This window comes from Pristis pectinata, chromosome 3 (assembly GCF_009764475.1).
Source record: "Pristis pectinata isolate sPriPec2 chromosome 3, sPriPec2.1.pri, whole genome shotgun sequence".
Taxonomy (NCBI): domain Eukaryota; kingdom Metazoa; phylum Chordata; class Chondrichthyes; order Rhinopristiformes; family Pristidae; genus Pristis; species Pristis pectinata.
The window spans coordinates 89,779,396-89,807,205 of NC_067407.1; the positions used below are offsets into that span (position 1 = coordinate 89,779,396).

The window sequence follows — 27,810 nt, forward strand, 5'->3', positions numbered from 1 at the left end:
TAGTAAGCTTGTAAAGGTCAGGAAGAAGCTGAAATAGAAGCAACATGTGCTCTGGATTTTAATCAAGACCAAAATTAACTCTGTTTTAGCAAGTTAATGCACTTTTTGAAGCTTGCATTAATACGCCCTAATTGTTGATGGAACTGATTATCTGCTCAAGGAAGAAACACATTCTTGTCATAATCTCTCCCTTTCAAGAGCCAGGTGGTCAAGTAGTGTGATCCTGAATTAAGGCTAAAGAACTTTTTTTTGGCTAAAGAACTGGCCTGGTAATTGTGAAATTAAATCCCTTCTGCAGAGTAGTCAGAGGATTATCTCAGGTGACATAATTACAAACCCTATCTCTTTTAAGGAAGGATGTTGTGGCATGTTTATGATTGAAGCAAGAACATGCAAAATTCTGGATTTATTTAAAAACAATATTGTTAAGAAACTGGCTGATTATAAACAGTAAAGTGCATTTTAGACTTAATTACATTGCAATAAATGAGGATGCTTAACAAAATGCTTTGCTCCAATGCATCAACATCAATGAGGGGATGGAGCTGTGCAGCAATCTTGGGCACAGGCCAATTTTCTTTAAATTGGTCTGCAGGTAACTTCATGAACTGGTGACATATAGTTAGAATTTGAGGCTGCAAGTGACATTTCTGTGCCATTTTTGATTCTTAACTAATAGGCCATTGCTAGGAATTGGTATTTAATGAAATAATATGACTCATAAAAGTAATGGCGTCATTATAGTCTAAAATATTGGAATTTCAGGTTGTGTAGTATCTATAGAGAGAGAAACAGAGTTAAGGTTTATGACCTGTTAGCAGAAGTGGAAAAGTGAGAAAACAAGTGTGTCTTAAGTTGCAGTGAATGGAGAGGGATGGAGCAAACAGAGGAAATGTCTGCGATAAAGCAGAGAACAAGGTATTCCAGGGACTGTTATTTTTGGTGCCATTGAAACTATCAGATGCAGAGCACTGTAGTTGCTGGAAATCTGAAATATAAAAGAATGCTGGAAATACCAAGGCAGGAGATGCAATACATCTTCCCCTCCCAAGTGAAAAATTAAGTTAATGTTTCGGGTGGATGAGCTTGGATCAGAGCTGACCAGTTCAGGCACAAACTGGAAATGCTGCTGACCTGAAACATTGTTTAATTCAGTGATTGAGACCCAAGGGCTGCAGGATGCCAAGGCAGAAGGTTGGAGTGCTGTTTCTTGACCATATGTTGAGCTTTGTTGGAACAGTGTAAGAGGTCAAAGATAGAAGAATGGGAATGGGATGGAGAACTCAAGTGGCAGGCACTTGAGAGTTGAGGGTCACCCACGCTGACTGAATGGAGGTACTCTGCAAAGTAGTCACTGATTTGCATTTGCTTTTTCCAATGTCGGTATAACTACATTGTGAGCACAAAATGTAGTAATCTAGATTGGAAGAAGTGCAGGTGAATTCCTGCTTCACCTGGAAGGATTATTTGGGCCCCTGGATGATGAGAAGGGAAGAGGGGAAAAAGAAAGGTGTTGCACCTCCTGCAATTTCTTGGGAAAGAGGCAGAAGAAGGAGATTGTTTGGTGGAGTTGGAAGAGTGGATCAAAGAGCGGCAGAGTAACAGTCCCTTCAGAAAGCTAAAAGAGGGAGAGATGGATCTGGTGGCGTAATCCTGTTGAAGGTGGTGGTAATTACAGAAGATGATCCATTTAACGTGGAGGCTGGTGCGATAACAGGGGACTGCACAATTGCAAACCCTGTCAAAGTTACAGTTGAAGAAAGACTTCTCAGAGGCACTGATGTGTAAAGTTTGTTTATCAGATATGACAGAGATGGAGAAACTGGGAGAATGGAATGTCATCCCTGCAGAAAGCAGGATGGGAGGATGTGTAATTGAATAGCTGTGGGAGTTTGGGGACTAGTAATTGATATTGATCACTAATTTCTCCCATGAGATGGAGATAGAGATATCAAGAAATTGAAGGAGAGTTATATATGGACCACTGAAAATGAGAACAGGGTGGAAATAATGTTTTTCTTCCACAGATGCGGCCTGACCTGCTGATTATTTTCAACATTTTTTGTTTTTGTTTCAGATTTCCAACATTTGCAATGTTTCAGTAATTTTAACATAATCTACCAGAAAGGATACTTGCAGGATAAGGTAGAGTGCCAGCTTTGTAAATTGCCCCATATTGCTCTCTACCCATTTCGCTGGAGAATTAAAAAGGCAGATTAAGCCTTGGACCCAATCTCATCAAGTTAACTTAAAATTACGCCTTCAGTTCAATAAGGTTATTGCTTTCAGAGTTTGCAGCTGGGGAAGAATCTATGTGATGATTGCCTCTCAAAAGTGGGCGAAATCCATGTCAATTATATTATGGAATCACTTTCCTAAGGAAAAGCCAAAAAGGCTTAAGTCAACTCTGGTGGTATCTGGTGACTACAGAAAGAGGAAGTAGAATGTTTATTCATGCAGTACTGCATTTAGTTTCATAACTATGTTTACAAATAACGAAGATATCAAGCTGATTAATCATACCAATTCCACGAAGAAAGAAGCTAAGGTTCATAAACACTCAGGTCAGTTTCTTTTTTAGTTAACAAATTGCTAGTTTTAGTTTATTGGTGTTTGAAATTTTACTCCATCTTTATTCATCATATTTCTTGTGAAAATACTTTGTGTCACATGGAACTGGTGCTTCAGCTGAAGCTTTTGTTATTATCTCAATGAGTTTTCAAAATATCTGTGTAATATTCAGTTAAGTGACAGCAATGTCTGAATTGCTAAATTATGACTGTATGCAAGTATATCTATTACGTGAAACATGCTGTAACAATATTGCAGATTTATCATAGGAATATAAACTATTGCCTGTGACTGACACACAAAGCTAATATGTGACAAGAATATTAAGGGTTACAGAAGGGAGGCAAGCAATTGGGTTTAAAATACTGATCTTCAAAGCTGTAATTGAATGAGAGATCAATCCAGAGAGACTGAATGAAAACTTAGGCAAAGCAAAATAAAAATGACTTAAAAGGTTTCAGAAAATCAAGTTTTTTAAATATAGAAAGAAAAATTCTACTTTGTAGTTCAAGCATTTATGGATTGAAGGAGTATAGTTTGATATGTGATTTTGTGCTTTTGTCAATGATCATATTTCAAAATATGAGCCATCTTGTTTGACTTAAAGTTGCAGTTCTTAAATTTACCCCGGATACAAAATTTTTGGTACACAGAGGTGATTGTGTCAAATTGTTTTCAATTGATGACAAGCCTTAACTTATTACTTAGTCAAATTTTGGCAGCTTTAGGCTGAAGAAGATTCTATGTGTGCGTAGTAGTGCAAGTGTGGGGGATAAAGTTGCATTGAGGGAAAAAAATGGCAAAGTAAGACAATGACACTAAATCAGGTTTTACCAAAATATATTGTTATAACTAACCATAACCAACAAGTACATAGTTTTGTGTATACGTGCGTGTGTTTCATGCCTTTTCTGCCTGTATATTTTCTATACTCCACTATTCCAGTGGTCTTCTGGGCAATTTGCTGCCTAATCCAAGACATTAAATGTTTTTAGGTCCCATTCACCCCTGTGCTTACCAACCTCTGTTGACTCCTGGTTAAGCAATACATCAATTTTAAAATTCTCTTCTGTGTTTTTAAATCCCTCCAAGGCATATTCTGTCCTAATCTTTTTTAACCTCCTCGAACCTGACAACATCCAGAGCTTGTGTTTGTAATCCTCCAAGATATTTCCTCTTCTCCATTTTCCCCTCCTGTACAATCTGAAATTAATCATTCTGCCACTAACAACCATGCTTCAGTTCTAAGCTGTGGAATTCCTTCCCTAAACACTCTCACTCACTCTCTCTCTCTCTCTCTTTTCCACATTTGGAAATTCCTTAAAGCCAACCTTTTCAATGAAGCATTTTGTCATTCGTCTTGGTATCTCAGTATATAGCTATGTGTCGTTTTTATTTGATACTGTTCTTGTGAAGGGCCTTGCAAGGTTTTACCACATTGAAGATGCTACATCACGACAAGCTGCTACTGATGCATGTATTGTGTTTATTTGTCAAATGTTGAGGCTTTTTTCTTAATAGTATAACAGGAGTACATGTTTATTTCAGATAATCTGACAGCCAAGTTTATAATACACTGAATTGCTTCAAATAAGTGGTTCTGTTTGACTTGGCTGTCTCATTTGCATTATGGAATGGATTCCAAGACACTGGAGCAATGCAAACAAATCTGCACACGCACATGTATTCTTTATGCCTGCTTCTTTGAAAGCCACAAAATGTGACAATCATGGGAGAGTGTGTTGCTGGGTTCGATGGGCACTCACCCTGAATAACGTCAGATGAAGTGATGCTGACCTCTCACTCTTGGCAGTGGTGTACTGGCCCTGCTGCTACTGCTGGTGTGTGTTTATTTTATAAGTTTATTTAAGGAATATGGGTGTCCCCAGCAAGGTGAGCATTTATTGCCCATCCTTGTTTGAAACAGAAGGAAAATTCAGAGTGCAGTTAAGAGTCAGCCATGTTGCTCTGGGTCTGGTGTCACAATTAGGTCGAACAGGTTAGGGGTGGCAGATTTGCTTCACTGAAGGGTAATTGTGACTATTGTTTATTTTATGAAAGTGTGGTTGATTCATGGTTACTACTTCTGTGTGTGTTTTATGCCTGCGAGACAAATAACCTGTGAGGGATTCATATGGTTAACATGGACTTGAACAAAGGTTGTTGTTCTGTAAGAAGTGGTGAACTCTCAGTTATTCTAAAAGATCGAAATTTTGTACTTCTTCAAAAATAAATGTTACATTTAAGTTTCAATTGCATTGTTTGACTACTTGTTTCATTATACCACACAACTAAACATCACATCTTAAAAAATCCTCTTGTATCAGTGTTGTGTGGATTTTGCATGTTCATCCTGTGGCTGCATGGGTTTCCCTGGGTGCTCCACCCATGTCCCAAATACATGCTTGTTGGTAGGTTACTTGAGTACAATAGATTACCTTGAGGGAAGGTAGGTGGCAGAGAAATTAGGGTGGAGTTGATGGACATTTAAGAGAGAATCGTTTACAGGGAAATAAATGAGGGAATGGAATGATGGTATTGTTCTGAGAGCTAACAAAGACTTGACGGGGCCAAATGGCGCCTCTTTGGTCGTTGAGAAATATGGCATAGGTCAAAATCTAATATTTTTACCAAAATTTTAAACTTGAATTTTACATGGGACAGTGTTGGTCTTTATTGAAAGAGGTGCTGAAATAAAGGACATCTGTTAAAGTGCATTGAATATGTATATATTTGGATCACATTGGTTTAATGAAGGGAAGTTGATATTTGTTTGGTGCATTGAACACACCTTCCTGGCTTTGAAATGTGAGAGCACATGAAACTTGTAGACTCAGATGATCATCTAAAGCCTATTTGACTGTGCAAGCTATTTGGAATGCAATTCAGTCATTAGCCCATTCTTATGCAGTTTACACCATACATGTCTCAAAGGTAGGATTGATTAAAAACATAATTGAGCAGAATTCTACAGAATTTCTGTGGTAAGAGACTGTTATATGTTTCAACAAATCTTATAAGTTTCAGTGTAATTCAGAAAAATAGTACTAGTGAAAACAACGGTGGATGGGTAACTTAGCTTTGAAAAACTTGATATTGGAAAAAACTTTAAAAAGCAATTTTACTCTTCATCTCCCATAATACTTGGCGCAGCATACACAACTGTTTGACCTGAGTTTTCGTCTAATAATGTAAGGCATCTTGACTGATATTTCATTATTTGACTGATATTTCATGCATCAACATTGGTATTTGGAATCAAAATGGTCTTCGGTGTCAATGTTCTCAAAATTCCAATTGGAATGTGAGTCACTAACTTTCTTTATATTTTCACACCATTTTACTTTTTGACTTCCACAAACCTCTGCTTCCACAAACCTTGGCATGTAAGTATGCATTTTATGACTTGCACATTGAAAAGTGCAAGGTTCAAATGCTTGGTGATCACAGAATTTCGTACAATAGTGATTAGAAGGTGAGTGGTATCAGAATCAGATTTATTATCACTGTCTTATATGATGTGAAATTTGTTGTTTTGCAGTAGCAAAACAGTGCAAAGACATAAAATTACTATAAATTACAAAATAAATAGTGCACAAAAAAGGAATAACAAGGTGGTGTTCATGGGTTCATGGGCTGTGAAGAAATCTGATGGTGGAGGGGAAGAAGCTGTTCCTAAATCATTGAGTGAGAGCCTTAAAGCTCCTGTACCTCCTCCCTGATGGTAGTAGCGAGAAGAGTGCATGTCCCGGATGGTGAGGGTCCTTAGTGATGGATGCCATCTTCTTGAGGCACCGCCTCTTGAAGATGTCCTCGCTGGTGGGGAGGGTTATACCCATGATGGAGCTGGCTGGGTTGACAGCCCTCTGCAGCCTCTTGTGATCCTGTGCATTGGAGCCTCCATACCAGGCTGTGATGCAACCGGTCAGAATGCATCTTTAGAAATTTGAAAGAGTCTTTGGTGACATACCAATTCTCCTCAAACTCCTAAAAAGTACAGTTGCTGGCATCCTTCTTTGATTGCATCAATGTGTTAGGCCCAGGACAGATCATCTGAGATGTTGACACCCAGGAACTTGAAACTGCTCAGCCTTTTCACCGCTGACCCATCAATGAGGACAAGTGTGTGTTCTCCTGACTTTCCCTTCCTGAAGCCCACAATCAGTTCCTTGGTCTTACTAACATTGAGTGTGAGGTTGTTTTTGTGACACCACTCAACCAGCCGATCTATCTCACTCCTGTATGTCTCCTCATCACCATCTGAGATTTTACCGACAACAGTGGTGCTATCTGTGAATTTATAGATGGCGTTTGAGCTGTGCTTAGCCACACAATCATTAGTGTAGCAAGGGTAGAGCAGTGGGCTAAGCACGCATCCTTGAGGTGGGCCTGTGTTGATTATCAGCGAGGAGGAGACGTTATTACCGATCTGTACTGACTGTGGTCTCCTGATGAGTATGTCTAGGATCTAGTTGCAGAGAGAGGAACAGAGGCCCAGGTTTTGAAGCTTGGCAATTAATACTGAGGGGATGATGGTGTTGAATACCGTTTGGTGTTAGAGCAAGAGACATTGGTAGGTTGGATGTTCCTTCAGATACAATCTGGAAAAATGTCTGAGAAAGGAAAACAAGGGAGAAATCTTTTAGGTGAGAATATCCTGGACCAACATAAAGTGTTGTGGACATTTTCAAGGTTACAGAATTGTGGTGCATCACATACTTAGACTAATTGGTGATTAATTTTATCTGCAAAGTAAAAAAAGTCCAGCTAACTTCCTCTATTCCTCAACTTGATGTTTCTGATAATATGGGTCCATACTCAATCAAAATCTTGGGAGTATGAACATGTCATGAAATCATGGCAAGTCTGTGACCCAAACTCAAATTTGAAAATAACCGCCCACAATCAAAGAGTTCCGAGCTTGTACCAGTTTTTGCACATGACTGTGTTTCCCATCTTCATTGCTGGAAATTCTCCTCTAACTTTTGACTATACCTCCTAGACACTGATTCTCCAACCAGAAGAAATAGTTTATTTCTTTCTTTGTTTTTCAATTTTTTTATTAATTTTCAAATTAGTACAAAATAACATATAACATTAGTAATTATACATATGGTGCAAAGAGATTAGGATAACAATCATAACAGTTAACATATATAATCACAAGGAGTTTTAAAAAAAAGTAATCTAGACCTCCTGCTCTCTTATTAAGTGAACAAATACAAAAGGAAAGATTGAAAAGAAATGAAATTTAATTGTATGAAAGAAGAACCCCCAAATCAAAAAAAATTATTGATAATAAACCCCAAAAAACCCCAAAAACTTCAAAAAAAACTGGACTGATATTTGTTCAATTAAAAAGACAAAAAAAACATTATTATGTCGTCAACTCCGCTCCTTTGTATTCAAGGGTTATTGAAAGGGATCTGAAAAAGGTCAGCATATATCATAAGGAAGTATTGAATAAATGGACTCCAAACTTCCTCAAATTTAAGCGAAGGATCAACAGTACCACTCCTAATTTTTTCTAAGTTTAAACATGCTATAGTTTGAGAAAATCACTGAAAAGTGGTGGGAGGTATTGGATCCTTCCATTTGAACAAAATGGATCGCTTGGCCATTAATGTGACAACGGCGATCATACGACGAGCAGAAGCAGATAAATGGTGAGATTCCATCATTGGTAACCCAAAAATTGCAGTAATGGGATGAGGTTGTAAATCAATGTTCAATACAGATGAAATAATGTTAAAAATGTCTTTCCAATATTTTTCCAAAAGGGGACAGGACCAAAACGTGTGTCAGAGAAGCCACCTTCGAATTATATCTGTCACATATGGGATTTATATGATGATAAAAACGGGCTAACTTATCCTTGGACATATGGGTCCTGTGAACCACTTTAAACTGTATCAAAGAGTGTCAAGCACACATTGAAGATGTATCTACTAATTGAAGAATTTTCTTCCATGTCTCTGTAGGTAAATGTATCTGGAGTTCTCTTTCCCATTCATTCTTAATTTTATCAAGTTCCTCTGAATGTATTTTCATAATCTGATCATAAATTGTTGCTATCAGGCCCTTCTGATAAAGATCAAAACCTAAAATTTTTTCCGTAATTTCAATTTTATATGGTGTCGATAAAGAAGGTAAAGTAACTTTTTAAAAATTTCTAATCTGTAAGTATCGAAAAAAAATGTGATCTTGGCAGATTGTATTTATTAGATAACTGTTCAAAAGATAAAAATGTTATCAATGAATAAATCACGAAAACATGTTATTCCCTTCATTCTCCATAAGGAAAAAGCTGAGTCAATTCTAGATGGTTGAAAGAAAAGATTAGATTGAATAGGACTTGATAAATTAAATTTATTCAATCCAAAAAATTTATGAAATTGAAACCATATCCGTATTGTATGTTTATCTAATGGATTAGTCATTTGTTTACTCAATTTAGTAAATGCAAAAGGGAATGAAGCTCCTAAAATATAAACTAATGAAAATCCTTGCACTGATTCACACTCAAGGTATACCCAACAGGGACAATGAATTGCATCTAAATCTTGTGCCCAGAAAATTAAGTATCTAATATTAATTGCCCAATAGTAAAATCTAAAATTAGGCAAAGCCTTTTTCAATTTTTGTAAATATTTCTTACTTAACCTTGGGTTTTTATTCTGCCATATATATGAAAGAATTTTGGAATCAATAGTGTCAAAAAAGGATTTCGAAATAAAAGTTAGAATCACCTGAAACAGATACAAAAATTTTGGTAAAATACTTATCTTAACTGCATTAATTCGGCCAATCAGTGATAAAGAGAATTGGGACCATTTAGTAAATAATTGTTTAACGTAATTAATTAAAGGTAAAAAGTTCACTTTAAATAAGTCCTTGTGTTTCTTGGTAGTTTTAAGACCCAGGTACGTAATCAGTCACTAACCTAAATGGTAATTGCCTATAAATTGGGACTTGCATGTTTAATGGGAAAAGTTCACTCTTATTAAAATTTAATCTATAACCAGAGAAAACACTAAACTGAGCAAGTAGTGATAATACTGCAGGGATAGATTTCTCCGGGTTAGAGATATAAAGTAACAGGTCATCTGCATAAAGATAGATCTTTCCATGAGTGATACCAAATATGTTAGAAGAATCCTGAATGGCAATTGCCAAAGGTTCCAAAGCAATATTAAATAATAAAGGAGTTAGAGGGCAACCCTGTCCAGTGCCTCAAAAACCCTGAACAAGGGGGATCTCTGATTATTAGTAAGTATTGAAGCCATAGGTGTGTGGTAAATCAATTTGATCGCTGATATGAAATTTGAACTAAAATTAAATTTCTCAAGCGTGTTAAATAGATATTCCCATTCGACTCTATCAAACACCTTTTTGGCATCTAATGAAATAACACATTCTGGAATTACAGGTGAAGGGGTATATATAATATTCATTAACCTCCTAATATTAAAATGCAAATAACGATTCTTAATGAATCCTGTCTGGTCATCAGAAATAATTTGCGGTAGTACCTTTTCCAGTCTAGAAGCCAATATTTTGGGAAAAATTTTAGAATCCACATTCAATAAAGAAATAGGTCTATAAGATGCACATTCAGTGGGATCTTTATCCTTTCTAAGAATTAAAGAAATAGTTGCTTCATAAAAGGATTGTGGTAATTTACCCACTGATAGGGTGTTTTAAAAATTTTACCTCACCAGGGAGAGACAAGGTCAGAAAAGGATTTAAAAAAATTCAACTGTATACCCATCAGGACCGGGCATTTTACCCGAATTCATTGAAGAAATTACTTTCTTTATTTCTTCCTCGAAATGGGTGCATCTAATATTGAACGTTCATTAAGTGATAATTTCGGAGTCTTCAAATTCCTTAAAAAGTCATGCATTGATATAGAATCCTCAGGAGATTCTAATTGATATAAAGAAGTATAAAATTCTTGAAAAGATTTGTTAACTTGATCATGGTCTACCATGTAGTTACCATCTCGTTTATGAACTTTAATAATCTGACGTTCAGTTGAAACAGTTTTCAGTTGGTTGGCCAAAAACTTACCAGATTTATCACCATGACTGACTTTTGGTTTTGAGTAATTGATTTTCAATTGGAGATGTTAATAATAAACTGTGTTGTAATTGAAGTTCTGTTCTCTTTTTATAGAGCTCCAAACTAGGAGCATCAGAGTATTTTTTATGGATTTCTTTAATCTTATCAGCCAATATACATAATTCATTATTAGTTCATTTTTTCAGTCCAGCAGAGTATGAAATAATTTGACTGCGGATATAAGCTTTAAAGGTATCCCATAATATCCCACTGGAAATTTCTTCAGTAAAGTTAGTTGAGAAGAAAAAGGAAATCTGTTCTTTAATAAAATGGACAAAGTCTAAATCTTGCAATAAAGAAGGATTGAGTCGCCATTGTCTAGCACCAGAGGGTACGTCCGCTAATTTAATAGTTTCAATGGTGCATGATCGGAAATGGCAATTGCATCATACTTACAGTCAGTAACAAGTGGAGCTAATCGTGCGTCAAGAAAAAAGTAATCAATCCAAGAGTAATTGTGATAGACGTGAGAAAAGAATGAAAACTCTATTATATGGGTGTAGAAATCTCCAAACTTCCGGAATCAACTAAAAAGGAGTTAATAAAGACAACAGATTTGTTAGGAAGTGCAAGATTCGACACAGATCTATCTATCGAGGGGTTTAGACAACAATTAAAATCTCCACCCATGATCAACATATATTCATTTAAATTAGGGAAAGATGCAAATAAATGTTTAAAAAACTCAGGATGATCCACATTAGATGCATAAACATTAACCATAACAAATTTTTTGTTATGAAGTAAGCCAGTAATTAATAAAAATCTACCATTCGGGTCTGAAATTGTCTCATGATGAACAAATGAAATTGAGGAGTCTATAAAAATAGATACTCCTTTCACCTTTGCTTGTGAGTTAGAATGAAACTGTTGACCCCTCCAAAATCTAAAAAAAGTGCTGATTATCCTCTTTCCTAATATGAGTCTCCTGCGCAAAAATAATCTGAGCATTCAGTCTATGAAAAACTTGGAAGATCTTCTTATGCTTAATTGGATTATTCAAGCCATTTGTATTCCATGTAATGAAATTAATCATCTTATCCATTTTAATAGACTAAAAAAAACATATGTTATGTAAAGGGTTAACCTTGTTGCAAAGGAGATTCGTTAACAAGAAGAGGAAAAAAAGTTCGACGAGGAGCCGGATACGATGACAGTTCAGACATATTTGTAGTTTATCAGTCCAGAAGAAAAAACAACTAACCTAAAAACAGCCCCACCCCCCCACCCAGAAAAGCCTGAAAACTGGCCAATAGGTAGCCAGAATGCTACCCACTATTGTTTAACCCCAACCTTTTGGTAGCAGATCTCCAAGTTGAAAAGAATGCAAGACAACGTCAATAGTCTAAACATGAAAGAAAAGTTAACCAAAACAATTTTTCAAATTGTAAACAGACTTGCAAGAAATACAGTCTTATTTTAATTCCAAAGAGAAAAAGGCAATCAGTCACTCAGTTAAATTCTTAATTATTACACAAACAGAACATCAAAAATGTTAAAGTAAAATAATACAGAAAAAAATTAAAACATTGTAAGTATCCATGTTATCCATGTTTTAGAACCAAGCATGAAAAAATTAACAAAGGGCAGGAAAATATCTCCGGGCATAAAAAAGCATTTAAACCTGAAAGTTAAACATTGCTTAGTAGACCAATTAAGTATAAAGTCAAAGCAAAGCGCATTTCTTGACCATCTGGAGACAAAAAGTTAACCTTGAAGGAAATGTTCGGCTTCTTTAATGGAATTAAACCACCGGCGTGATTTGTCAGGAAGTGAAATTCTCAGGCAGGCTGGGAACAGTAATGCAGGTTGATAATTGTCTTGATAAAGCCGCAACATAATCTGTTTGTAAAGCAGTCTCTGTTTCATAACTTCTGGGGTGTAATCTTCAACCAGATGAAACTGCCATTCTTTGTATTGGATCATTCCTCGACGACAAGCAATTCGAATCAAATGCTCTTTGGTACTCGCATAGTGAAATCTCAATATTACTGGCGATGGTTTTTGCTCTGCCGGAGGTTTTGGTCTTAACGCTCGGTGGGCACGATCAAGTATAGGTCTTGTAGAAAACACTTCAGGGCCAAACGCATCCTTCAGAAGTTTAGGAAAGAATTCAATGGGATTACCAGATTCAGCGTTTTCAGAGAGGCCGATAATCCTCACATTATTTCTCCGACTGCAGCTTTCTAAATCAATAATCCTCTGTCTTTGCTGTTCCAGTCTTTGTTTGGTCACCATTAAATCTTTTTCCAGTAAGTCCAGCCTGCGATCTCTTTACCAGCTTGATCCAGTTCATCAATTAATTGCCGTTGTTTAGCACTCTCCTGTATGAGTGTGGTCTGTCCGTTCTCGATATCTTTTAACAGCATTTGCAAAGTGGCAAATCTCTGGTCAAGCTTTTTATCCAGTCTAGAGATGGCTTCCAAAGTGAGTTGAGGGTCTCCGTTACCATTGCTATCAGCTCCAGCCTTAGCTCTGGTATTCATTCCGACACTTAGAAGTCAAAATGAATCTTGTAAGAGTATTATAAATGTCTTAGTAAAGGGTGGTGCATAAGGAGTTAAAAGGTAAGTGGAGCAAAGCCAAGATACGACCTACTCCATGTAGCGCCACCAAAAGACTCCGGTTTCTTTTCCCTGAACCCAGTCAGTTCCCCTTCATAGTATGAAAATTAGATCAAATGAACTCTATTACTATCTATTACTGTCCCCAAGGATTGTCCTCCCTACCCTATGCAGACTGTTCAAAATTGTCAAGGTTACGGTTTGACTTGGTATCTGTATAGTTATATACTCTAATCCTTTGCACTCTAGTCTGCTAGATATAAAGGTTAACACTCACTTAGCCTTTTTCATTAATTTCTGTTCTCTCTTTAATGTTCTACACTTTAATGAGCTTATACTGTACGTGTGCATAAGGTATGATAAGCTTAATTCAAACCCCAACATCACAAATCTTCATCGTTTGAGCCATTGTTCACTTGGGAATGAGGATGGTGGAATGGGATGCAGAATCTTTGGGAAACTGAAAGTCAGGGTTTCTCAGCCGTTCTGTTGGTATCAACAGCAGGACGTCTTTTAAGTTTTGTCAGCAGGTTACCTGTTTGACAGCCAGTTTGATTGAGTGGTTGCTTGCCTGTTAAGAGTCTCTGTAGTACAATGTTTCAGTCAGGGAACTGAGGGGGTGGGTGGAAGAGATTGTAGGAGATGTGGGTGAAATTACAAGAGGGGCAGGAAACAATATTGTAGATGTTGGGAAGGAGATGGGTTGGGGATTGATGAATGTGGTGTTAGCTAAAAGGAGGTTTACTTGCAGAGCCTGGAGAAAACAGTTCTGCTCCTCCTGCTTCACATAACAAGCATCGAATTTATGCTGAATAATTCACTACATTTAATACTGGATACATATCTTTTATTTATCTTGCGGTTCTAAATCATTTTACTTATCCCTTTATACATATACAATAAATGATGACAATGTTCTGCATTAGAAAGATCACAATTATAGAACTGCCTGTGATCACTGTGATTTCAAAGATATTTGTAATTGCAGTTTAAAAATTTGCTTGAAATACTTTGGAGAGAGTGGTACTATTGTAATTCATCCATGCAAATTAATACTTTGAGATTGCAATGAATAGCAGGAGTGATTACAAAGAAATAATTGCATGTTTGATGATTGGGAGGTGTTCAGATAAAATAAGCTGTTGGAGAAAAGCTTGAATCATCCATTATCTTAAATCCAATGTTGAACAATTTCTTGGATAATTGCTTACTTCTGTTTTTACGAAATAAATATTTGAGTTTGTAGAAGCAGTTTATTTTGTTTTCATCTTTTCCTGACATTTTTCTCTGACAGTTTTCCTGACAGATATCAGCTGCAAGCCTGGCTAATTCAGTTAATGTGTGGTATTCACAACGAAGGAGTAATTTTGTGGCTCAATCACTGAGATTACTCAAATTGAATCTACTTGCAAAATAAGGAAGCATAATTTCCTTTTTTAATGTATCCTTGCATGAGATTTTTGCAGTTCTAAACAATGTGGGTGTTAAGCACACAAGGTATTTGCAATTTGGATTCAAGTTATGAGATGAAGGTTAATGCTCAGTGATGCCATGAGTGAAGAATTTGAACCCCATACTTTGAGCTTTTACTTTCGTATGTGTCTTGTTTACAGATGTTTGTATAAGAATATAATTTATAATTTGTAGGGATGACTGGAAAGAAAGAAGGGTTTGCATGTTTGCAGGGCCTTTCATGAAGTCAGGCTGTCCCAAACCATGATGAAGGCAATGAAGTACTTTTGAAACATAACCACCTTTTGAATGAAGGAAAGAACATTTGAGGATCTGCTTTAGGCAGTGCTACTGAGACCAAGGATACACATCCGTGGGTGGTGCAGCTTGTGGAGCTACTGCCTCACGACTCCAGTGAATCGGGTACGATCCTGCCCTTTGGTGCTCTCTGTGTGGAGTATGCATTTTCTCCCTGTGGCTGCTTGGGTTTCCTCAAGGTGTTCTAATCCAAAAATGTGCAGGTTGGTAAGTTAATTGTCCATTGTAAATTGTTCTAATCTGTAGATGAATGGTGGAACCCAAAGGGATTGATGGAAATGTGGGGAGAATAAAATGGCATGAGTGTACAGATAGTATAAATGAGTGCTTCATGCTCAGTGTGGTCTTGCTGGACCAAAGGGCCTGTGACTGTGCCATATCCGTCTACGACTTTATGGCTCCATGCCATCAAACGTAGAAATTAACAATAAGGTCAGATAAAAAGTGCTGTGTAAATGGAAATCAGTTTATTGTTATTTTTGGGGGATAATTTGTCGGATTGTTAACTCTCGGCAAATTAAAATGACTCATGGTGCAAAGTTTGTAAAAGAAGTGGATTTCAATGGCAAAATGCTTCCACTCCAGTTCCTTCCTTTCTTTCCTAAATCTCCGCATTAATTTCCTTGTAATGCATTCTTTCTCGCCTTTCCTGTCCAGGAATAGTCAATTACTTCCAAAGCTTGGCAGAAGCTGTACAACCTGACACCAACTAACTCTTTTTGAATTTCTTTTTCGAGTGTATTCCCCTGGAGCAGAATCCCTAAATTTGGGAACTTAGAATCAAAACACTGTCTGTCCATTACCTTTACCCTTGCTGGTATTTAACACTCACTTTTTCTTGCACTTCACTGAAAATATTTTTGAAAGGTATTTTAAAGGAATAATTCTTGAGAGAGGCAGGGCGAAGGCAGACTGCAAGTTTCTTACAATGTTACCTATCCTAGAAGGTATAAGTAGGAACTTAAGGTTAGATTTCTCCCTTAAAGTGGCACGCTGTAGTCACCATATCCACTTTGTTGCACAGAATATAGAGGCACTGGAGAAGGCTTACCACTATTATAGCAGAGGTAGTGGCTGTCAAGAAAGATTGAACAGGCCGAGACTGCTTTTTTTTGAAAAGCAGAGAGCTGAATTGTAGCAAAAGGTCTTCAAAAGAATGAGAATTTGAGAGCAGGAGATTGAGTTTCCACTTCTGGGTAACTGCAGAACCAGAAGCTATAAATAAAAAAAAACAAAGTGCTGGAAACACTCAGCAGGTCAGGCAGCATTTGTGGAAAGAGAAACAGAAATATTTCAGGTCTGAGACCTTTTTATTAGTTCTGTTTCTCTTCCCATGGATGCTGTCTTATCTCTGGGTGTTTCCAGCAGTTTTGTTTTTATTTCAAATCTCCAGCATCTGCAGTTTTTTAAATTTTTATTTAGAAGCTATCAATGTATGATTTTTCCCTGATAAACTTTTGGTTTGGAAGAAACTTCTTGACCCAGAAGGTGCTGAGAATTTGCTGCATAAGGAAATGTGATGGAAGGTTCTAAGAATAGCATGGAAAAGAAGGATGTACTCGTGGGGCGATATGAAGTGGTGAGAGGACACTCGTGAACCATAAACATTGATCTGTTGACTCACATTGCTACTTGTAAATAATCTGAAACTCTTTGTAACACAAAATACAGAAGATGAACAAAAATAAAATCTAAGTAAATGACAGAAAATCCAAAGCTATCCTGTTCCATTCAGAGAACTAATTGTGCTTCCACATTTATTTCTGTCCGACTTTCCAATTGCAACCTTGTACTCAGACTTTAATACATTGATCAGCCCAATTTTGCCTTGCAAATGAACACTTTAAATTATCGAGTCCCATTCTTCAGACAGTAGATTCTTTTTGGAGATTTAAAAAACTTGAAACTTAATATTTTTACATTCCTTTTTGTACTTCACGTTTATTGCTGTTCCTTTTTTGATACAATCCTTTCCCTCTATTTCACAAGCTATGTTTAATTTTACATGTATAACCATTGCAGCTCACCCTGTTTCTTTGTCCATCTTCTGTTTATCTCCCAATCTTTGTATCTTGTTTGCTGAAAGAAGTATATCATTGGCCCAGTTTTGTACCAAAGTCCCAGATATCTGTCTGGCTCCTTCCTTGGAATTACCAACGTGCACTTCGAGTAGCTTAAAAAACCAAGACAATTTTGAACTATAGGATGCTAGAGAAAACATTAAAAACCGGGTTTACCATGAGATGACTTGCTCCAGCAAATTCCAGCCCATGATTTTGCAACTGCTTGAATGTTTCTTGGTAACATAACTTGATCTAAGGAGTACTTTATAGCAGGCTTTTTATTTGTCTGTTCATGAAGAAAATCCATTTATAGTCTATATCCTCCATAAAACTATCAGTTTAATCTAGATAAGCATGCAGTAAACTGAGAGATGATTCGAGATAAATGAAGTTATACTTGCTTTTGTGGAAAAAGAATAGTGGTACTGGTGTTTCTAGTGCAGACAAAGTTAAGCTTATTTATAGAATCTAATTCAAAAACCAAGAAGTTGTGTCTGCAGTAACAGTAGAAGTAAACACTGAATATATTTGCTGAAATGATAGCCTACAGTTTGATTTAAGATCTTATCCAGCACTGTTGTTACCATGCCATTGGTGATGATCTGTTGTGCTCAGTTTGTGTTTCATTTTCAGAATTCTCTTCATCATGAAGTTCCACCCGAGACCTTTTAGAATAACGTGTTTTTGAGCTGTTAATTATACGCTAATTTCCTCCTAATTTTGTAATTACTGAATACAGGTGGTTTTCAAAACATAAAACAGAAATAAACTTTTTTTGGAAGCAAGTACTAAGGGGATTTCTTTTCTGTTTCATGGGAATACCGATCAACAGATCTTGGTTGTATAAATTGTAGTTAGAAGCAGAAGAGAATGTTGTTTGTAATTCACTTTTGACTTGCATGGTTTGTTTAATCTGGAGTAACATTTGAAAGAATATGAAATGTGTCATGTATTAAATTTGAGTAGTTTCTTTGAAATAACCCTTCAAATTTCAAATTTAGTTGCACATTATTACTTAAAAAATTAAATTATTAAATAACATGAAAATTCTAAGTTCCGTTTGGTACATTTTTCTCTCCCTCATATATCCTCTCACCCTCCTTCTGAGCCACATCTTTTCATTTTGTTTGGAAAAGATCAGTAATACTTAGAAAAAGTTCTGATGAAGGTTCTTAGACCTGAAATATTAACACTGTTCTTCTTTCTACAGATGCTGCTAGATCATCACTAATGGCATCATGCCAAGTTCTTCCAGCATTTTTGTTTTTATTTCAAATTTTCATCTTCTGCAGTTTTTATTTGATTTTCAGACTGTGATGTATTCTAAATAATGGATGTGTAAACCAGACATAGTGCACAACTATTGTCAATATAAAGAGCTCAGCATTAGTGTAAATTGTGTGGTGGATTAGGCCTGGGATTTGTGATGAGCATCACCCTTTTAATGCAGTAAATCTGATACCAACTTGTTGAGTCAATATATTAATGTCATTTCCTTAGGCAACCGTTCAGGATCAAGAATAATTTGAAGTGGTAAATGAGGCCAATATGGGAACCGGCGATTCTTCCACAGATAGGTATAATGGTGTCTGACAGAGTTTGTGACGTGGTCCATTCCTTCCGCCACTTAAGTAGAGCTTATGTGTGCTCATAGTACATGGCCTTGAGGTTCTCAATACCATCCTGAATGCTGCTTTCCCACTTTGAATGATTATGGGCCAGAGATTCCCAGGAATAAGTGAGGATGCTGCATTTTTTTTGAGGAGGCTTTGAGCATGTCTTGAATCATTTTCTTTATCCATATGGACATCTCTTTCCATGACCAAGCTCAGAATAGTGCATCTGTTTTGAGAGCCTGGCGCACATAGCCAATGTGTCCCGCACAATGTAGCTGACTGAGTGTAACTAGGGTCTCAGTACTGGTGATGTTGGCTTGGGACAACATATTGGTTCACTTGTCCTTGCAGTAAATTTTGGACGGTTACATTGAAACAGTTTTGGTAGTATTTTTCCTGTGCTTTGAGGTGCCTAGGTACATGAGCTTGAAAGACCATTGACCAGATGGAGGAACAGCTTCTTCCCCACTGCTGTCAGACTTCCGAACCAATCACCTCTTTCACATCCCCTTCCCAGTGGTGCTGCCACATTCTCGAACCCTTAGTTCTACCTCTTCTGTTTTTGTCATTTTAGCATTTCTTTTTGCACTACTTAAGTTTGTACTTCTATAATTTGTACCATTCTGTTGTTTTGTCCTCGTTGCTGTACTTATTGTTGTACTTATTATTACTATGTATGTGGTTTACTCTGAGCTTCATGTGAGCAAGGAATTTCATTGCACCCTGGTCTATTTGATGATAAACTAAATTGCTGTGGGTAGTCCAGGTCTCAGAACTGCACAGGAAGGCAGATATCTCTACTGCGTGATTTTGTTCCAGATTTGACTTATTGATCTTCAAATACTCTTCCTCAGTTGTCCAGAGCCTCTGCAGATACATTGACATGATGGTCAATTTCATCATTGACGTCTCCCTTCCCTGAGAAGTGGTTCCTGAGATACAGGAAGTGATCCACATTTTCCATGGATTCACGTGAACCTTCATTGTCGGAGGGCAGTGTGTGTAGAGGGGACAAGCTGATACAGGACCTTTTTGTTTTGTGAATGTTGAGAGTGATGCTCACCCTCTTGTATGCTTCAGTGAAAGCATTGATGAAGTCTTGGAGCCTAGTCGCTGAATGTGTGCAAATGCACGCATCGTCAGCACAGTGCAGTGTGGCTACTGAGACTTGGGAAACCTTGGTTCTGCAGTGTAGTCGCTGTAAGTTGAACAGCTTGTCATTGGTTCAGAAGATTAGCTGCAGTCCCACAGGAAACTTGTTGGAGGTGAGGTGAGGATTTTAGCCTAGTAATTTCTAGGATAGGGACATGTTCGGCACAGCTTTGCGGGCCGAAGGGCCTGAATTGTGCTGTAATTGTTCTATGTTCTATGTAACAAATCAACAAGAAATCCATCTCCATTTTATGCTCACTCCCCTGTGGCATGCAAACCGTGATATTAACCAGTGGGTTGACAACCAAATCATTCTCAGTGAAGACTGGTGTCAAGCAAGGCAGTGTCATTGCACCAACGCTATTCTCAGTGTTTCTTGACACTATGTTCATCTAATAACTTGATGCAGCAAACAAGAATTTGTATATACAGTAATTTTAGAAGTGAAATAAATTGTGGTTAATGTTTGCTGAAAGGAAACTAACCTATTGTTTGATCTGTGACCTTGTTCAGTCCACTTGTTGTGATGCCAATAGTGACGATGTCTTTGCTTAGTTACAACATGGGAATCCAAAATTTGCTGTCAGTGATTCCCTTTGTTTCTACAGTGTGCACTTTTGCAGCCTCTTCCTCAGGTATAATTAGCAAATTAATTGCAACTTTAGATACTCATGAACTACTACTATTGTTTAAATAAATCTTAAAATGTTATGCCTTGTTGAGTGAGAGGTAACCAAATTTTTTAATGGTGTTCTAAACCATTTTCCAGGTTTTATAGCTTCTCTGTCCCTCAAATTTTATACTCGTGCATTGTCATTGCCTCAGATAATGTCATCTCATACCATGCTAATTAAAATGACAGACAACAATGGTGACTTATAAAGATTTGATAATATTTCAGCTTCTACTTTAATCTTGTATGTATGTTCCAATCTTTGCACTCACTAAAATGTTTTACAAATTTGTCAAACATTGAAGTTTTCTGTTTCTTAATTTGCCATATGTGAGAATTTGAATGAAAGAAAATAGAAGCAAGAGGAGTTTACTCAGTCCCTTGAGCTTGCCCCACAATTCAATATGATCATGGATGATTTGATCCAGGCTTCATCTCCTCTTTTGTGCCAATTCCCCATCACTTTCAATTCCCTAATCATTCAAAAATAGATCTACCTCCTCTTTAAATACCCTCAATGACCCAGTCTTCAGAGGCCTCCAGGGCAGAGCATTCCACAGATTCATCACGTTCTGTGAGAAGTTCCAATGTACATCTGTCTTAAATGTCTGCCCCCTTATCTTGTAATTATGTCTCCTCCTGTGAGTTTCTTCCACTACTGGAAACAATGGGTTGGCAACTCAGCAGGTTTTGTGACATGAGTTCCTCAGGTCTCCTGGAGCTGAACCTGCTCCTCTGATCTAGAATTGGGAAACTTTCCTTGATGTTGTTGCCTCGTACTGTCACTTCACCATGGCTAACAATATTTGGTCATTATATATAGGAAGCCACCAGAGGCAGGAATGAGGTCATTCACAGTAAAATAGTCATTAGTCCCACATTCACTTTAGCATAAGTATAGCTTTTGTAGTCCTGTCTCGTCTCAACGTGAAAACGTACCCAGAAGTTAGAACAAGCAAACCTATTGCTTTGCTTTGGATGAATGGTAGCAAAAGATCCAAACCAAAATACTTGAGATGCCTTAAATCCAAAATAAAAATGATGAATATTGTCAACCTGAAAGGTTAATTTTTTTTCTTTCTCCTGTAACCTGCTGAACACTTTGTCTCTTTTTAAATTGGAAGTGAATCTTCATTCTTCCAACTTGTTCTCCTGCAGTGGAAGAAAGTAACGTAATGGTTAAGTTGATGGACAGCAGCCAGTGTTCTGAATCATTGATCCAGAGACACAAGTTTGAATCCCACCAGGGCAGCTGGAGAATTTAAATTCTAGTAGCTAAATGCATCTGGAATTTAAAAAGAAGCTGATCTATAAAACTACTGGATTGTTGTAAAATCCTATCTGGTTTACTGGTATCTTTACCTGTCTGGCCTATGTGTGAGTTTAATTCTTAAATGCCTCCTCAGTTTAGAATCAATTGGGTATGGACAATAAATGCCAGCAATGCCATTGTTATCTATATCCAGAAAATGAGTAACCAGAAAATAAATGTACATAACCCTTTCATTTTACTATATACTGTGCTTCATAGAATCATGAAATCATATAGCACAGGAGTCCTGGAATACCAGCACTCTTCAAAAGGGCTATGTAATTTCCTTGTTCTTTCTTAATTATTCTACAAAGTTTCCCCCTTCAAGTATTTGTCCAATTCACTTTTTCCTGTTGTTGTTGATATTGCTTGCACCACCCTTTCAGAGAGTGCATCTCAGATTGTTACATCTCACTGTAAAAGAAGACTGCTTGTGTGATCTCAACTTTTTTCACCAATTTGTCCCAATGTCTTTGTTTTAATCAATGGTGGTGTGTTAATTGTATGGTCTAAGGTGTTAATGTAACTTTTAGCTAAGTACTAACCTTGGGCAGTATGTAAAATTATGTTTCAAAAATACATCAGCTTCTATTGTTTTTCTATGATGATCCAACTCTAAAAGCTATTTCTCCATATTTGTGTGAGACTGGTAAGTACAATAAGCTATGGTAATATTGGGTCATTTTTAAAACTCTTCATTGGTGATCATTTAATTCTGGTGCAAGTTTTCTCGGTTTCAGTTTACCTTGGAATTCTAATCTTCTGCACATCATTGATTTTAAAAGTCGCATGGCTGGCAGCCATCAGATCCAGTAGTGCAGGCTTCTAAATTTCCCTATCTAAATTCCCTACCTCTCTACACCCCTGCCAATGGGGTCCTGCCACTTTGAACATGTTTTTGTTTCATGTGTTAATCTTTCTTCATGTGGCACTGTGCCTAATTTTTGTTTCATTAATGTTCTCGCTGAGATGTTTTGCAGTGTTATGAGTAAAACTCTGATAATCTCTGATCCAACCATCCAGAAACCCCAATGATTTGGCACCTGAATCACCAGGTAATATTTCCGACGCTCCCTTCCAACTCATGGGGGCTACAGTTCCTGCTCTCCCTTCTGACCCACTGGGGCCACAGTTCCCACGCTTCCTTCCACTCACTGGGGCTCTGGTTACCATGCTCCCTTCCAACTTACCGGGGCTACAGTTCCTGCTCTCCCTTCCCATCCACCTGGGCCACAATTCCATGCTTCCTTCCACTCACCAGGGCTCCAGCTCCCACATTCCCTTCCACTCTCCAGGAATCCGGTTCCCACGTTTCCTTCCACCCACCAGGGTTCCAGCTCCCATGCACCTTCCAGCTTGTCAGGGCCCCAGTTCCTATGCTTGCTTCTGACTTGCCATTGCTCTGGTTCCAGCGCTCCCTTTAACCTTAACTGGTTCACTTGGAAATTTATTAAGATGCTGTTTAACGACTAAGAAAAATAAACAAATAACATCCAATTGTCTGGAACATCTGCTAATCCGGCACTATCAAAGTCCTGAACTTGCTGGATTATTGGAGTTTTACAGTGCACATAAATGCAAACTGACACTGTTTCCTAATTTCCTTGCTTGTAATGTGAATAATTGAAATAAGCCAGTAGATGCATTAATTTCTGATTGTGTCCTTTGTGCTTTGCTTTTAGTTGATGGCTGTATCCACAGAGCTGCAGGACCTAAGTTGTTGTCTGCATGCCGCCAGCTAAATGGATGTAATACTGGAGAAGCCAAAATTACGCTGGGCTATGACCTTCCTGCAAAACGTGAGTGCTTCATTTTGTCTCGAACAGCTGAGTGAAATGTTGTTGATAGTCTTTTTGTTCTAGCGAGAGATGTCTATGGGAAAAGCTTTGGTGAGAAGGCACTATCTGCTTTGGCAAACTAATGAGGCATATTTACAGAACTGTAAATGCACTTTGTGCAGTGGATTCACTTACTATCTTGAGTGCATCAGTTACAATTAATTAACACAAAACTTTCCACTTGTAATAAGGTGTGCGGTTGCTGATAGCAGTGTGATTGTATTTCTGCAGTTAAAAGGATGTACAATAAGGGCTTTTACCATTGAACCTCCCTGTATCCTCTTTTTGATCATCTCCTTGTTCTTTTTCAGTTGAAAGGTGTACAAAATTTGAAGTATTTTTGCAGTGAGGCATTTATTTTTTCCACTGGGTATTGAAATTATTGTTTATCTTTGTGATGGCAGTCGACTGCATTTGCTAGTATCTTAGTGCTGTAACTAATGGTGATGCTTGTTGGTCATATGGTAACCTGTTGAAAGTGCAAGTAACTTTTGCCCTCTGGCATATTTTAGGTATTTAATTGTTTCAAACATCCTTCTACTTTTGGGAATTTACTGGAAGGAGCAAATTTTGGTATGCTGTACCTAATATTGGTTAAGCTGTCTTGTGTCTGTTTCAAATTTAACAGAGGGATTTTAAATTTGTTGGTGTAGATTTGTTTGGTTTTAGGCTTTCCTGGAGCTGTCAACTTTTAATACAGCATAAATGGCTGAGGTAAACAGTGATTGGCCATTAATTTTGATGTAAGTGGCATGTGACAGAATGTGGCCACCCACATAGTCCATTTGTGTGCATTCTTTCAGCACAGAGAAAGCCCTTAATGTGAACAAACCTAACTGGTCTGAAGCTGAATTTATCTGAACTGTGCATTGGAAAATGTGTCAAAGGCTTTGAAATTGGATTTGTCATCTCCACTTCTGGTACATGCCTGCGCAACGGTGATGGAAGTGTTAGAACCAGAAAATTCGTTTTAATTCAAAGACCTGTGTGGATTGTATTTGTTAATGCCTTATTATTAGTGGAAAGACAACCTCCTTCAGCTTGTCAAAGCTGGGAGATCTGTGCTTTCCAGTCTCACAGATTTCAGTTTTAATCTCTTCACTATTTTCAGCCATGCCTTCAACTGCCCAGCTCCAAAGCACAGGGATATCCTTCCTAAATGTTGCCATTTCTCTTCCTTAATCCTCTTTTTTAAAATGCTCCTTGAAATGTAACTCTCACTTTTCTTCACTGTATATGAAGTGAATCTTCGTTACATCTTATTTGATAATGCTCATGAAGAAGATCAGGATGCTTTGCCACATTAATGACACAACTAAAATGCAAGTAGTTGTTGTCCATAACTAGATCACTCATCATCATTAGCACAATTCATGGCAATTTACAGTCTTTAAATAAATAATGATATTCGTAGCTGAATCCAGTTAAAATTTAAGCAGTCTGAACAAAGTCAGTGCCTTTCCTCAATAAATGAATGAAAGTAAGACAAACACACAAATGAATGTGTGAATTGGGAGCATGAGTAGGCCATTTCGCCCTCTAACCTGCTCTGTCATGAAATAAGATCATGGCTGATTTGACTGTAACTTCAACTCTGCTTTCTCACCTACCAACAGTAAACGTCTCTGCCCCTGCTTGCCTGTCAGTATACACCACCCTCAGGACCTTACATGTTTCAATCAAGTCTTCTCTCATGGCAGAAAATCTGAAGCCTTTTTGATGAATTTACATCGTAACTCAGGCATGAGAAATTGGAAAATGGCTCGGGAATTGGATACTCTGCTTTCTGTCAGAAGAGTATGAGTTCCTGATGGTTGGGGTGGTTGGACATGCTTCAGTCTTTCTCTATCAACCTTTCAGTCTAAGGGTAGGGGTTGAGGGCTTCCTAATTCAGAATTTGCAGCTTTCCTAGCACTCAGAGGAATCAAGTGGACGTCTGGCCGTTTTGTGCCAAAGGGAGAAGACAAAAACTTGAACTTATCTAGTGCCTTTGCCTTTCCACATGTTTTTTGAGCCAGTTAAGTAATTTTTAAATCACAGTTACTGTTGCGAAGTGTAAAATACAATTTAATTGTACGAATGATCAGATAATCTATTTTTATGATGTTGATGCAGGGATAAATATTGACCAAGACCACAAGGGGTAATTCCTCTGTTGTTGTTTGGAACACTGTCATGGAATTGTTTACATTTGTCTGAAAGATGAGGCTTTGGTGTAATGTCCAACCTGAAAGCTGGCTTCTCCAACAGTGTGGCACTTTTCTTAAAGAGGAAGTAAAAAGCCACTTAAAAATATAGATGCAGATCAGCAAAGTTAACGTGGATTTATGAAAGGGACATCATGTTTGGCAAATCAGTTAATTTTTCTGAGGTTATACTTAACACAATAGAAAGATGGAGCCTGTTAATCTGGAGTATTTGGACTTTGAGGCCTTTGATAAAGTGCTGTACAAAAGATTATTAAGCAAAACTGGAGCACATGGGATTGGGAGTAATATAATGTTGATTAAGAATTGTCTATTTGTCAAAAAATGGCTTAAGAATAAATGGATCCTGCTTTTTTCTTGCATCTCTTCTTTGTAGCTGTTAATGCTAATCCTCAGGTGCATCTCCAAGCTTATGTAAAATTGTTTATAGAATTCTCCCTCACTATCTGTTCAGATAGAATGTTGCATATTCTGACAATCCCCTGACTAAAACTAGATTTCTCACCTTCCTGATTTTTTTTTTGTTACTGGTTTTAAATCTATGATTTCAAATCAATGACCTGCTGTCTTGAGGAAAGAGGGTGTTTGCGTCTACTCTGTCAAAACATCCAGTCATTCTGTAGACCTCTAATAGATCAGCAGGAAGAATTCTCTGTCCTCGGAGAGCAGCCTTAACCTTTCCCACCTCTCCTTATAGCTTTACTAATAACTCGGGTTTCTCCTCCCCTGGTATCACAGGAGTACAAGAAAATAGGAGCAGGAGTAAGCCACCCGACTCCTTGAGCCTGGCCTGCCAGTGACATTGGCTTATCTATACCAGACCTCAACTACTCCTATACTCCTATATTCCCAATCTTTCAAATATTTATCTATCTCCAGTTTAGATACTTCTAATGACCTAGCCTCCACAATCTCTCTGGACTGGAGAATTTCAGAGATTCACTACCCTCTATGAGAAGAAATTTCTGTGCACCTCTGTTTGAAATGACTGGCCTCTTGAAAATATGTTCCCTTGTTTGAGCCTCTCGACATCTCGACATCTACCCCCCCCCCCCCCGTGTCCCCTTAAGATCTTATCTGTTTCAAAAGGATCATGCCTCATTCTTCGAAACTCCAAAGAATACTGACTCAACCTGTTAAGCCTCTCCTGACAGGACATTCTCCACGGTATCATTTTTAAGACCTTCACATTTCTCCATAGGTGTGATCCCAAAATTGTGAATGCTGCCTATTTTTAGTATTTTCCAAGCAATTATTAGAGATTATCCACATTTTGGGATACAAAACAATGTTCAGTGAAGATCAGTTTTCTCGGCATTTCTCATTATTTTTAACAGGTTAGTATTTGAGGCTTTAGATTTCTCTTTTATCTCTAGATATCTTAAGTGTTATGAAGTCCATTTGTAAACACAGTTGAAGCTCCCAAATACAATCTGTGGCCATTGTGTTCTTAGTTTGTTCATTTCCAACTGTCTTCTTTCACATGAACATCTTGCAGCTCCAAGCCATGTTAGCCATGATTCAGGTAATAACACTTGCCTTTTAATCAGTTGGCTGTGGTCTCAAAGCCTATTCAAGAAACTCAAGTACATCTGGTTATTGTCACACCACTGTCAGTGGATCTTGTTGCAAGCAGATCGGCTGCTGTGTTCCCCACATTCAGACAGTGCACTTCAACATTTCCTAAAAGGCGTCATAGAACTGCTTCATTTCTACTAAGGCATCCAAACTTGATTGGTAGCTGTAAACGTTTTCTTTAAAGTATTTTTTATTAATCTTTTAATAATATGTTGAATTTCTGTTACTCGAGTTGTCAGAATTCTTAAAAATGTTGTATATAGATTAACAAACAACCTATCAAGTGTCTAAAAAATTAGACAAGATAATGTGTGGAATTGCAATGAATCTCTCAAGTACAAT

The 27,810-nt window shown here is 37.5% G+C and overlaps 1 protein-coding gene across 1 annotated transcript in view; it reads left to right on the forward strand.

The window, feature by feature from the left end:
- LOC127567988 (ADP-ribose glycohydrolase MACROD2-like) overlaps nt 1–27,810 on the forward strand; it is an 874,651-nt gene that overhangs the window by 246,128 nt on the left and 600,713 nt on the right. The window contains exon 7 of the mRNA XM_052011231.1: nt 23,528–23,644. Coding sequence (XP_051867191.1) covers nt 23,528–23,644 — 117 coding nt within the window. The remainder of the gene's footprint in view (nt 1–23,527; nt 23,645–27,810) is intronic.